We start from the raw sequence: 14,845 nt of genomic DNA on the forward strand, positions 1-14,845 counted from the left end.
TCATGAGGAACAAAAAAGCCTCAAGGACCCATAAGGTCCGCCATGATGGATTTTCCTGTACTGTGATAATTTGGGAAAACCTTCAAAATTCCTCTTCTCTTGAACCAAAGGTGAAATTGACTTGAAATTTGGTACAGATATGTATCATTGACGTATTTAAAAACGTTACTTAAGGCAATTGAATCAAGTACAAAATGGCTGAAATGGGTGTATTTATGTAAATGTCCACATTGCCTCAATATGTTTGTGTCACTAAATCAAATGTATTTTTGAAGGATGGTTCAAACTTAATAGGCTTTAAGGTGACATGCCCCTGAAGTACCATACAAAGTTTCACCTTGATATGTCGAAATATGACTGAATTACAGCTGTTTGAACTTCGACCAAATCTGACAATGCTCGCCATTGGAGAAACAGCTTTTTTTATTATCCAGTTTTGTGTAATCCATGTCTGGGAATGGCTCAATTGGCTGAGATGTGCTGGTAAGCAAAGGGTTGTAGGTTCAAAACCAGTCAGAGGCATTGTTTTTCAATCGATCAATCCTCCGGTTGTAAATTGATTTAAAATTCCCTTCCATGACAAGTTATGGCACTCCAAACAACCTTTTTTTTAAAACGATGAGAAAGTTATTCTATACAGCAGCAACCCAGTTTGATTACTTGTTTAGTTAAACAGGCAGACATCATTCTGAAATACCATGCACAATTTCATGCAATTTCACCTTGAAATGTCAACCATTTCTTAACCTTTGTCCCAAAGCTGACCAAAAACTAATACTCATATCACGCAGTCGGAGCACAGCTAGATAATCAGCGTCAGCACCCTTGGGTACCCAGCATGCAGTGCGGCGTGTCAAAAAACGCAAAGACTTGTGGAAAATAGTTTGGTTACAACAGCCGTGCGAGGGATTTCAGTTGTTGTGTTCGTTCAGTTAGATGTTTGTAGTGTTATTGTTGGTTAGTTAATATAATGTTGTTGGTCACCCTGATTGTGCATGTTATGTAGTTTAATGGGACCAGAGAATCGGCTGCTGTACTGTCACAGGTTATTCTCGCAAGGAGCTGAATTTGAGCTCTGCCCTAGCCCAGTTGCCCACATGACTATTGTTAGTTGTGCATTGACAGAGTCTGGAAAGAGATCAACTCAAGAAGAGTATCAATATAAGGGAGTCAGGTGGCTGAGTGGTTAGGGAGTTGGGCTAGTAATCTGAAGGTGACCGGTTCGATTCCCGGCTGTTCCAAATGATGTTGTGTCCTTGGGCAAGGCACTTCACCCTACTTGCCTCCGGGGGAATGTCCCTGTACTTACCGAATGACTAAATGTAAATGTAAATATCCTATACAAAGTTAATACTCAGCCCTTACTAATCATTAAATCTCAGCAGTTGGCGTGTAGCAGAGAGGCTAGAGAGACTGACTTGTAACCTTATGCTCATGAGTTCAAATCCCCATTCAGCCTATTGTTGTTGGCCAAACATGAAGTAGGTTTGCTCTCTTGTTGTCCAAGTCTTGATCTTCTACAGTGTACATGTTTATAATATTTTTCCATTTTGCGGAGGAACCCGCATCGCTGCTTGCAGCTATATTTATTATTATTATTATTTCTCTTTGCCCCCCTAAAACTCAGTCAATATTTGGACTACATACACAACGGCGGTGTCAAAAGGTTCGTCTTGGTAGTGATTGAGTTGCTTCTATTGGGATTTACGTTCCGTTGCATGGTTTAAGTGGAAATTACGTTTTTGTGGCGAAAAGTGAAGCTAACGGTGGCTAACTTGCTAGCCACAGTCAATGACGCTACTTACGTCACTAACGTCACGAAAACTCGCGTGACTACCTCTAGCAGAACATTAGTTTAGCAGCTCTTTAACTTCTGGGAGATAGCTAAGCTAACTGCTTTACTGCAAGGGAGCTGCAGAAACGCCACAAGCAAAGAGGCCAGGGTGATAACTATTTACTAATTTTACTTTGTGATATGACACACAATTGTGACGTGTAATGTACAATATAAGCTGATTTTATTAAGGAAATACATCTACTTTCGGAAACAGTAGTCTACTATGTCACTGAAGTATTAGCATCATGACATTAGCCTCTGTTGGCCGGGCAACACATACTACATTGGTCTATGATGCATCTGTTTTCAATCGTTAAAATAAACATTCCTCACAAATACATTTTCGTTGTAGGATTTATTATGACATTACATTACAAGTAAACGATTTGTGGGTGAAATTATCATTACCTGTGGTTTCAAACCAGTGTTGCTCACTGCAACGCTGTAGCCTAAGCGAGACACTACAAAAACATCTACACAGCTGTAGGAAGTCAAACGGCGACAGAACATGTTCGGCACTCCCCTTACTTAAATCAAAAGTCTATCTAACTACTAACCTTAACTTCATTGCCACAGCCTAAACTTTGTCAATCTGTTCATGAAAATAATTAATTTCAGCCTAAACCGTACAACGGAACGTTAAATCAAATTCAACCAACGCAATCGCTACTAAGACGAACACAGCAGTAGTGTACTGTACTGTACAATTTACCGGGGCAGCTTCTCCACACAGGGCTATATCGCACTTCGCGTTGTTACTAGTACTGACAATGATCGCTACCAGTTAGCTTTTTATGAAAGCGATTTTCCACTAAATAAATGTCAAGCTTATTTACGTTTTTGGGGGCATATTTTCAGTTAGCAGATGGTACTGTTTGAATCGCAATTCCATCTTCTACTGCTGGTAACGTCGTAGAATAATCTTCAAAGGGGGTTCTTTATTCATGAATGAATGCAATATGAGTAGGCTAAATGCCTTAAAATATCACGAGAAGGGAAAAACTTAAAAGGACGTTTAAGTCATAGAGATTAGGTCAATTTTTACACCGGTCTGCCAAATGTATTCGTTTTGATTCAACGATGAGGCTGCCGCTTGCAGGGGATATGAGAAGACATCTATTTCATTCTACACTTCACTCGTATTTTCAGTTGTAAATGAGCAGCAAAAAAAATATTTTAAATCTATGTAATCTTTATGAATAATAAGTATGCATTTTGCATTTCATACAGAAATATCAGTTGTAAAAATGTCATCCAAAAACGGACCCCTGTGCAACCGAAGCAAGCACACCCTACAATTTCCCCAGAAATTGTACCCTCTCTAGTTGTTTTTGTTTTGACTTGATGACATTATTTATTGTATTGTCAGATCTTTGTAACAGTTTAGCCTACCAATATTTTTTGGTTACTGTTGTGGAAGCTTAAAATGTATTGCAGCCATGTTCAGGGTTGGGGAGTAACGTTTAAAACGTAACCTACCCAACCCTGGCCATGTATTCATTAACACATCTACAGCACAGTGAGGTATGTAAAACTAAGAGACCACAAAGACGGTTGAAGTGTGGTCACAGCTTTTCCCTTTTCAGTTCCTTTAGTTCCTTCAGTTCCTTTAGTGAACCTTATTTAGCAATATAATTTTGCTTTTTGTCAGAGATTTTTGTTGGCTTTTTCACAGAGAAAACGAACAGAAGACATTCCTGGAGATCAAAGACTGAGTAAAGTGCTTATTTTGTTTGTTACTTACATTAAGGTGCACGTTTTAAGTCTAAGCAGCTCCCATTGTCCATGGCAAATATGTATTTCACAGGGACAATCTTAACGGAGGTCCACTCATTCTACTTTACCCCCTACTGCATGCCTTATGAAATAATGGATAAAAAAATTATTTGGTCAGACTTTTGTACTTATTATGGTGCACAATAAGCCTTTGAACACTAAATTTAATTTATTTTGTGGGGGTGAGGTACATTTGAGTATGTTACTTTAGGGCAACAACATGCAATAACGGTAGTAAATGGTAAAAATACATTTGATTGAAGATTCATATTTATTTCAATGTTTTTATCACATTTCATGAAAGTACTTATTAAAAAACACAATAAATGGAAACATCTGTACTGAAAAAACAAGACAGTGGCTGTCAATTATACTTTTAGAGGAGGTTTGTTACCTACAAGCAACAACGCGCAACAAAGGAAAAAACTTTTACAAAATTAATTTTCATTTAAATTTTTACATTAGGAATTCACACAGTGGCTCTAAAAGATTGGCATTTCAATTTCATTGTATTTAAAAAAACAGATAAACAGTAATGCTTTTTGTATCATTAGGTCAACAGCTTCACTGTGTGTGGAAGTCAAAAAAGCAGTTTTTCTCAGGAGTGTTAACTTTTCTCAGTGTCTGACTTCTCACTCTCCCTTTACCATAGAACATTGATGTGTTCATTCTCTAAACACAGAAAAAGGAACATTTTATTAAATTGGGTATATGGAAATGAACACAGATACACCTGTGTACCTGAATGTGTGGGTGCATGCACGCAAGCACATCCACTGACATGGATGTGTTTCTTACATTATCGGGACACTACCAATAGCTAAATCAATAAATAAAGTATAAAATATTGTTATTTATCATGTTAATCTCCAAAACAAGTTATGTAGTGGTAGTTAGTAAAATAATTATTTATTTACTGACATCTGTGTCATTTTATAAACATGCATGGCTACATGGAATCCTCAGTACACTATTGCATGTTGTTGCTTTGAGGCAACATAGCTATTTTGTCAATTTACTCAATAAATATTTGATGGAAATATAAAAACATTATACAAATCAAATCATAACTTACTCAAGATTGTGAAAATATTTTTTAGTTGATGAAAATCTTCAGGAAAATGCCCCTTTTTGACAGTTTTGGGGACACCAAAAACATGGCTGCCGTGAATGCTATATGTTAACTGTTGAGCAAATGATGCCTGGTTTGGTTTACAACGAGGACCGCAACTAACTGAAATTCAAATAGTCCCTGTTATCATAGGCCCCTGTCAATGACTGCGTGCGTGGGTTGCCTATAACTAAATAGGCTACATTGTTTTACCTGGATATAATTTTCTCTGAACATGTTTGAATTGAAGAGTCAATTCTAAACATGGTTTCCACAGGGGATTCTACACCAAATTATTCGGTATAAATATATCAATGTATATTTTAGGAGAAGGAAGCTAGAGATTGTTTCAGTGATAAATTAATAATGTGTCTGTCGCGTCCCATACCACCCACGTGACAATTGAGTCTCCTCGGGTACCTCCCCCTATCAAATCAGACATAAAGCAATGAACTGCATTAAACCAGCACACAAGCTAGATATCGGGCCGATGTGATGCTGACATATCCTCTTTACTAGGTTTACTATGAACAAGAGCGACACAGTACAACGGTAAGTTTTCTTTTCTAAATGTGACTGCACAGGGAGCTATTTGCTAAATTATTTGAATTGATTTAACATTGTCATTACATCAGCAACAGTTCAGTTATTGCACAGATACAACAGAGTATGTAAAACAATTAAAACACGTTATAGGAATGGAATCATGCAGTGGGCCATGTGTAGGCAATACACACCCACAACACTCCCAGTTGAGAAGAGAAGGTTCGATATTGAACAGTTGGCTATAAAGTGGACGCAATTTAGCTAATCGTGTGTTTAATAAGGCAAATTACAATTTATTTTTACCTTGTGGATTTTTCTAAAATTTTCAGACAAATATTTTAATTTCTGTTTCACTTAACCCTCGTGCTGCCTTCGGGTCACATGACCCAAAGGTTCATAACGAACCATCGTTGTGTTTACCCAATTTTACCCAATACAAAAACAAATTAAAATAATTTTCTTTTAACCTTTGCAATGTGGGGGGTCTGAGACAGCCCAACGGTTAAAAGAAAATGCTTCACTTTGTCTTTGTATGCGGTAAATCTGTCGCAATACGACGGTGGGTCACAATGACTGATGGGTCAGAATGACCCGAAGATAACACAAGGGTTAAACTGATAGTAAAATGGTAACGCATTATCATTATAAACCAAGGAGTAATTCATTAATTAAGTATTTAAATTTGTCATACATCATACCTTAGACAACATTTTAAAAAAGTAGCTGAAGAAAATGCCCTGAGCAAGAGATGCGGGTGTGAAATGAAAGTGCGCCCATGTAACATGGCTAATAGAAAACGACAAACAAGGGGTTTGATGTGCGCATGAAGTTATATGACCCATATTTTCCATTAACGTGTGACAGTAAGGAGGACATGTAACACAATGAAGATAAAGGCTCTCAACGTGCCGAGTATTCTTCTCATTCATATATTATCGATCCAGACAGTGTCTAGTCAAGCCTTGAGTGGAAAATGTGGACACTATTTTGAATCCAACTGGTATGCTGGTTTTGGACTGCTGCTTTATCATAACAGCTGTTTTGGCTACAGGCTATACAGTATCCTATTCTCTTCACTTCTATGCTGCACTTTCAGTTTCTCTGTAAAAAGTATGTTTGCTGATGCTGCTGGAACTAACCTAAAAGATTGTTCTCATAAAATCACAACGACAGGGTGCCAGACGCCATGTCAGACTATTCAAGACAGAATTTTCCAAACCATGTCTGCTTTGATAAAACCTAAATCAAATTACTGCTGACTTTCCCCATCAAAGTAGGTTTAAAGGGCTGTGATATGCTATGCATGGACAAGCCCCTTCACCCTCTCCACAATCCCTTTTTGGTTGCTTTGAGAGACTTCTTCTTGACAGTGACCACAATTTACAGGCTGTTTCCATGTTTACTGATCTACGTTCCACTGCATCCTACAGTATTCCCCCCATCTCCTTTGAAACTGGTAATTAATTTTTTAGGAGATGTCTTGTTAAGCTCGGGAGGCTTGTATGAGGTAGCAGTGGGGAGCTGTGGGGATTGGGTTGGAGTTGTTTTGCTGTTAGAGGTTAAAAGCTTGTGCAAAATATCTCAGACTGATGTGCAGCTGCTTTGTTACTGAAGCTGCATGATTTATCTGGTGAAAATGTAGTGCAGACGATCACAAAACTATTCCCAAATGCAATTCTGAATCTCTACATGGGGGTGCCCCTGTCACTGGGTAGAATTAATATAAACACATAGGCCAAGGCCTTACCACAAGTTTGTTTCCAGCCTGAATAATTTACAGCATGTCATGCCCTAGCTCCCCTGCCTTTCATGTCACTATAAAAGTAAAACAGAAAATACCCCAAAACTCTCCTTAAAATCTCAAATGCCTGGGTACCCTGAACAGTGTCATTGAACTAGTCATCGATAAAGTCCACCATCTCATCCTGTGTGGCTATAGATGATTATTTTAGGTTATGAGGATTTTTTAGGGTTCATACCATAACCCAAGAGACTGATGTGGTTGGTGCTTGCCTACTCATTACTTCTCAGCGAAGGTAGGGGGTGTTAAAAATAAAATAACGAAGTGACTATAAAATGACTATAAAACATTTTGCCACATTTCGTGATTTCCGTAATCCTGAGGAAATGACTGTGAAATCCAGGTCAGCCAACCAAACGTCTTTTGCTCTTGCAACAAATGACCAGCCCTGTACGTGATTCTGCCCGTTTCTTTTGACTCACTCATTAGACTCATATGTAGAAGGGTTTTTGGCGTTTTCAGTGAAGTGAAACAGTAGCTAGAGGATATGACTTGCATACAAAAATAGCAAACGTGACCTCTATTTGCCCCCCCCCCCCCCCCCCCCCATCCCCCCCCCGTCCCTCTATCTGTCCCCCAGACATGATGCATGAGCAGACGGTGACTCTAAGCAGCTCGGGGACAGCAGACTGGAGGGCCCCCTCCAACTGCACAACGCCGTACGACGAGGACCGCGTGCCCCTGGTGGTGCTCTACAGCCTGGTGCTCATTATCGGGCTGCCCGCCAACATGGCGACCATCTACCTGACCTGGCTCCAGGTGCGCCGGAAGAACGTGCTGGGCGTGTACCTGTGGAGCTTGTCCCTGTGTGACCTCATGTACCTGGCCACTCTGCCCACGTGGGCCATCTATGTGAACGGAGGCCATCAGTGGCCATGGGGCTCCATGGCCTGCAAGATGACGGGCTACTTGTTCTTCACCAACATGTACATCAGCATCTTCCTGCTCTGCTGCATCTCCAGTGACCGCTACGTGGCGGTGGTTTATGCTGTGGAGTCCCGAGGCATACGCCAACAGAGGCTGGCGGCGGTGGTCACCGTGATGATCGTCATGGTGGTAGCCGTGGGTCACGTGCCCGTGTTCACAATGCCGGAAGGCAACACAGACAAAGGGGAGAGGCGCTGTTTTGAGCCGGGTCAGAGCACTGCCATGGTGACGGGTTTTAACTATGCCCGCTTCGTCATTGGCTTCTTGATGCCGCTGGCAGTGCTGGTGTTCACCAACCATGCCATCCTGGCTAACGTGCAGGCCAGTACAGGACTACGGCCATGCGAGAAGGTGCGGGTGCGGTACCTAGCGGTGGCCGTGGTGGCGCTGTTCCTCGTCTGTTTTGCGCCGTATCATATTATCCTTTTACTGCGGGCTGTCACCTACCACTTTCCTGATCTGGGGGCTTGCCACTTTGAACAACGCATCTACACGCCATATACCATCTCTCTCGGCCTGTCCACCTTCAACAGTGCCATTAACCCCATCCTCTATGTGCTGTCCAGTGACAACATCCGTAAGGAGATGAGTCGCGGCCTGGCAGGCCTTAGGGGTCGCCGAGGAACCCTGCAGCCTCGCTCCACAGACAGCATCCCGCACAAAATGAACAACTCATCTCAGGTTGCTACCACCAATCCCAGTGGGTTGATGGGTGGTAGATGATGGAGGTGAGGTTTGATTGGATTCTATATCTGAATGCAGACTTTATGAAAGAAGGGCGTCAAGTTTACCACCCTTGTGGTACTCTTCACAGAACAGTAGCAATGTGAGACGATACAATGCAGCCTTGTAAAATGTGTTCCACAGAAGCACTGTTGTTAAGTTTGCTTAGGTAAGAGAAACAGAAGGATTGATAACTTTTTTTGCAGTTATTTGGATCTAGATTTCTTTTTTTTTTTTGCTATTGACGTACAAGATTGAGACATGAATGTGGGCAGTGTTTTCCGGACTATTCTCAGATGCCAATCACACCAGAGAGTGGTGCGGAAGCCAGTCTAATATAGTCCAACTTGTTAATACTTTATTTGTACCTTGAATTTTTTTCCTATTTATTGTGCTTGTTTTACACTGTAATATTGCCAATTTGATTCAGCATTTTTACTTTGATTTTGAAATAAGTAAATTGGGTGTATTTATTCATAGTGTATCTGGTTTATTGTTCATAAACAAAGACAAGAAATATATTTGTAAATGTTTTTCATTATGTTCTGTTTTGCAAGTAAAATGTGTGACATTTCTAATGATCTTATCAGCATTGTGGATGTCTTTCTGTGTCAGCAGCCTTCAACCTCAAAATCAGGCTGCAAGTTGCATAGAGATACTTTAAGCATGGGACGTTTTAAAGGATTCAGCCGGTCTGTGGTTTAGAATTGCCAGTAAAAAAAACAAAAAACGTTTTGTTACTCACAGGAAGTCAATTTTCTTATAAAAAAACAAAACATCCATCTAGCTCTTCTTAAGCTTTGATCTTGATGGATTAACTACATATGACAAAGTAGAGGACATCCATGAGAAAAGACAGCAAGGCATTACATGTATGAGACAAACTCTTGGTGGGGCACGTAAGGTTCCCATCACAAGAAGTGATTTCACAACTATCAGAGCGTTTATCACTTGTGCAAGAAAGTGATTTCCTGTGAAATACTTTGTTCATTCTCAGATTGATACACAGGAAACATCTTTTCTCACCAAGACAGAGTTCACATTTCTATACAGGTAATAGGAAAATGTGGTGTGTATTATCTGTAAATGTGTGCTGATGTGTATTGTAGAGGTCATGGTGGGATCTTCCTCCTCACCCAAATATCTTATCATTTTCAGTATTCTCTAGTATTAGGAAATTAAAGCATCTGTATATATACGTCTACTGTATATACCGTGTGGGTAATATAAATACTTTTGAATCTATGGGTAACATATTTTGTCTTCTCCTAAATAAAACTCATTGTTATATTAACCTATTAACCTCTATTTTTATAATCGGAGAATCCTTGAATGTAACAGGAGTTCAAACACATCCAACATGAAATGCAGACTCTCAGGAGACATATCTTCCCATTCTGTCAGTGTGCGAGTCTAGACAGTAGTAGACTTGGTTGTGAGACATCCTGCTGGGCTTGTGAGTGTGTGTGTGTGTGTGTGTGTGTGTGTGTGTGTGCGTGCGTGCGTGCGTGCGTGTGTGTGTGTGTGTGGGGGGGGGGGGTTAGCACTCTATGTGTGAGAAAGACAGGTGTCTGTGGTGTTGAGAGGTTGGGTGTGGTTGTCCATGTATGCTAGTCGTTGAGTAAAAAAAAAGAAACAGTTCTTTCGTTGTGAATGACTTACAATACATTTGGCATGAAACAGTCGAATATACATTTAAAGTGCGGATGATTCGTGCACAGTGACAAAATGAGCTTAATCATTTATTTAGCAATTGGAACTAACAAGGATTCTGCTACAAAAAATATATTGGGGAAATATCAACCACTGTATCAAGTAGGAATCTTTGCATAATAACATAGATTTATGGACAGCATACTGTTTCTATCTCTAAGGTTCATGGAGAAAACACACTTCTCCCATTCATGTTCAAGGGGTTCAACCTTACAGCCATACAATCATGCATGCGTAACATTCACTCAGTCTTGACATGGGCCGGATGTTACTGAGATTTCAAAACCCCTGACGAGTCAATAAAACAGGCCCCACTTCTCACACTGTAATCAAACCTGTCCATCTGTCAGACAAAAATCCCTGTTGAAGAGGTTCATGGTTATGTGCAGCTCTGTTGCTTTGCCTGGTGTTCTAACCACAATGTCATTCGTTCAGCAATGAAATGATGGAAGCAATAGGATTACTTTTTCGTGGTGCACTGTAATGACATTGTGACTGTGCTACGTTAATTGGGAGGAAATCAGCATTTGTGGTTGTGAAGCAGCTACTGTGTCAGAGTTTTAGAAATCTTTGTGTTGTTTGTTTTTCTAGGGAAACAGTCTCTGCTTACAGCATGCTTGTCCTTGGTCCCCCTTGTGATCGTTCATTTACCATCCCGTTGTTTAGTGAGTGTCCCCTACTCTATACTGAACCCAGAGAAGTCACAGCCACTGGGAAAATGCTTGTACACACGTATTCAATTATTCTTCTGCCTGGAGGTTGAAGGACTGCTTTTCTCATACAGAGTTTCCACCTCATCAACCTGATTTCAGTAATCAGTCCTGAATACACAGCACAGCCTGCATGAATAATAGTGTGAAGAAGAACTAGGATGTTTTTGCATCGGACTGGAGGTTTTAATCATCCTCCCTCACACATATGAACTCGATTTGTATGTGAATTAAATAGCATACTATCTTAGAAAGTATATTTATATTATTTTTTTTTGGGGGGGGGGGTCACATCCTTCATACTGATTTTGTTGTTTCAGAGGGACAGCCATAATAGATTCAGTTTGCGATACAGTATATCACTGAAAATGTCCAAGGGGGGTACTAAAAGACCATTGCTCCCATCCCACCACCCCATAGTACAACACAGCATGAAAGGGTACATTTTGGAATAACTACAGAGGTCATACTGGAGACAGCAGACGGTCATATGGTACATCTGCTTCCTGTCTTCCACATATCTCATGAATAATGAACCCACTCAATGACCAAGACAGGCTGCTTAATTGTACCCCAATGAATCATTAAGTAGGCAGCACCTGGTAACAGCCAATTGGGGCTCTTCTCTACCGAGAGGGGAAGTCCCACATACCCCCCCCCCCCCCCCCGGCCCCTCCTCCCTGCTACCCTCTTGTCCTTGGCCTGGCAGTGTGGTTGGTCCCTGACAGTCTGTTTGGGTGAGGTGGAGTGGGCAACTGTCTGGACAGCCTAATGGCCTGAGGTGCTGAGGGGTCCTGTCTGTCGGGCTGACAGGTGACAAGAGTCTCAATCTCAGCTGGTGGCCACTTACGCATCATTCACCTGACTGCTCAGCCTCGCCCCCTTCCCCTCTCTGGGTGGGGTTGTTTCTGGGCAGGGTTGGACGGAGGAAAACGTGATGGGCTGGCGAGAGGAAGAGGAAGGGAACTGGGGGCAGTTGTTGACAAGGATACCAGTTTCCCCTCAGGTTTTATTAAAAATTGCATTGTAGTCAAATTCATTTGACTTCCTTCCTATTTTCTCTCATGGTACCCATGCTCGCTCGCTGTTATGTCTTTGGCTTTGTTTTTCTCTCTCATATATTTCTTCCTGTCTACTTTTTTCATGAGCAGCGTGAATTATTCATGCATAACAAGCACAAGCAGCTCCCTCTGCCTTTAGCCTCAGAAATACAATCAAACCCTCACAACCTCTGGCATTCCTTGGATAAACACTTTCCAAAAGATATTTACCCAATCCATAAGAATTCAGGCTGCAGAAACCACAACATTAGAATGCAGATGGTACTTCGATACAATCTATATGAAAAATATCATGCTCCAGGTAGACTCTTTTCCACACAATAATCCTGTCAATAGATTTCTTCCATTCATAATTCATTGACCCAAATTCACTGACACTTCATCTAACTAGATAACAGTATTGAGAGATGGTTGTCATAGGCTAGTTACCCAAACACCCTTGATGAATGAAGGGAAGTAAAAATATGACGCGTACACATGGAAAAACTAACTTCACTTAGTGACTTGTCTGCTTAGATAATACATCTATTTCAATAAAAATGTAATATCTTGGTCAAATGTATGGGAGTCATGACTATTATTAAGGTATTAGAATTCATTATCTGTGGTCAAGAGAGCAAATGATATGTTTTCTATATTGTATTTACCAAAAAACTGATGAAAGTGGAACAAAATGACTGAAAAATCACTTTGCTTCCCCCTAGTGGTTAACAGTTGTACACGCCTCTAGCGGACATCAGAGTGCTTTGAGAACGTTTTGGTGGAAAAGTTCATACCTCATGTGTCATTTACATGAGGTTATGGCTTGTTATAACGATTTGTAGTGTTATAGAGGCCCAGATACTAGGGTCATGTTGAGAAAGTGGGTTGGACGGATGAATGGATTGGTGTACGGATTAATGGATGGTCACGTAGACCAATATGGGTGGGTGGTCGTGGTGGGACAACCAATGTAATATAGTGATTTAATAAATGGATCAAATGATGGAAAATCTTTCATTTTCACAACATGTTCTGAACAATAAATAGAGCTGTTTTCTACCACTAGATGGAGACAGATCCTTGGTTTATCTCTGGCAATGTTTCTCACTTATCTAATATCTATGAGTGTGTAATTACTGTCTCCCTCAATCTCCCGCTCTCTTCCTTTTAATCTCTTTCTAAAAAATCCCTCACCACTTAGTGACCAAATATGTCTAGTCCTTCCCAGCAGTGAAAAAGACATGTAATAATTTGCCCTGCCTGACCAACTCTTTGCCGATATTTCCACCCCAAATCTTAATCTTACTGCATACTTTGACAACGGGTAGCCTACTAATGACAGTTGCTTCCATACCTACCAGTGGAGTCCTGCTGTAATGGAAGAGAAGTAAATGTGCTCCCATGCTGACTCACTTCCTCTTGTCTGTAGGTTAGATCATGAGTCACTCAGACAAACAGGCACACGTATGCTGCCGGGGCACAAATCCTTGTTTAAAAAAATGCATGGTAACCAAGACGGGCAACAACAAAAAAAAACCTGCTTGACAAGTTTGGCAAGCTCCCAACAAGCAGCCAATGCATCACAGATATATTTTGTTGAGGCAGAAGTAGGCTGGACAATGTTGATTCCAAGTTGAGGTACACATGGGATTGCTGCCACTCATTTGGTGGTGGTGGTGGCGGCGGGGAGATTGACACACTTTTGGAATCAGTCAATCTCATAGACTCTGTGACATGTGGTTCGAGGTCTTAAACCATGATTAAGCAACTTTCCAGAATGGCAACATTTCGACATCAAATGTGATATTTATCCTCACAATGTGACACAGTTTGGTATACTTGACCATTATAGCGCTCACACCTGTTGCGATGAAGTGTAATATAATAATAATAATTTAAAATGAGAGACATAGGCCTACACAGTGGTAGACTTTGCGATTTCCGGTCATCCTACACTGTGATACGTTGATAGGGGACGACATGGGGAAGAGTGGGGCTTGGTAAACAGACAGTGTCCACTATTCTTTATTTTATTATATTAATTGAATTGGATAGTGTGTGAAATTGATTATGTATCTATGAATATGTAGGGGTATTCTGGGCACACTGTGCACCCCTCAGAATACATCTACATCCTCAAAATACATGATCAATTTGAAACATAATCTAGTTCAATTGGTTACTGGTCCAATATTGCTATGAACTGGGGAGGGGTGTTTATCCCTGTCCTGGACTCCTGTTTGTTGTGACATCATTTGTGACATCATTTGTAATGACCTCATGTTCTAGAAGAATTGCTGACTTTCATTGGCTCCTCACCTCTTTCCTCTATTTGAACAAAAGCACAAAGACAGAATAAATAAAAAGATATATACTAATTTAAATGAGGCTTTTTTTGGTATATATCATGTAACCATATAATCCAAACTTCCATTGGGCCTCGTGATGTGCAGGCTAAAAAGGCAACCGTGTTAAAAGTGTGTTACTGGGTGCATCCTCCGCAAGCTGTGCCCTGTTTCTCTGCTGTCGCCTTTGTTCCTGCACCTCAGCCTTGTCCGTGACGGGGCTGTCTCTGCCTATTGTGTGGACTGATGGCCAAAGATGGGACATATGTTGGAAGGGGGTTAAGGTTGTCATCGGAACACAATGAGAATCTGC

The 14,845-nt window shown here is 40.8% G+C and overlaps 1 protein-coding gene across 1 annotated transcript; it reads left to right on the forward strand.

Annotated features, from left to right (window-relative positions):
- The first annotated feature begins 5,169 nt into the window (after window positions 1-5,169).
- Window positions 5,170-10,004, forward strand: gpr132b (G protein-coupled receptor 132b). The gene is made up of 2 exons (XM_062467427.1): window positions 5,170-5,276; window positions 7,652-10,004. The coding sequence occupies exon 2, from the start codon at window positions 7,654-7,656 to the stop codon at window positions 8,719-8,721; it is 1,068 nt and encodes a 355-aa protein (XP_062323411.1). The 5' UTR covers window positions 5,170-5,276; window positions 7,652-7,653; the 3' UTR covers window positions 8,722-10,004.
- The last annotated feature ends 4,841 nt before the right edge of the window (window positions 10,005-14,845 follow it).

Source organism: Osmerus eperlanus, chromosome 8, assembly GCF_963692335.1.
Source record: "Osmerus eperlanus chromosome 8, fOsmEpe2.1, whole genome shotgun sequence".
Classification (NCBI taxonomy): Eukaryota; Metazoa; Chordata; class Actinopteri; order Osmeriformes; family Osmeridae; genus Osmerus; species Osmerus eperlanus.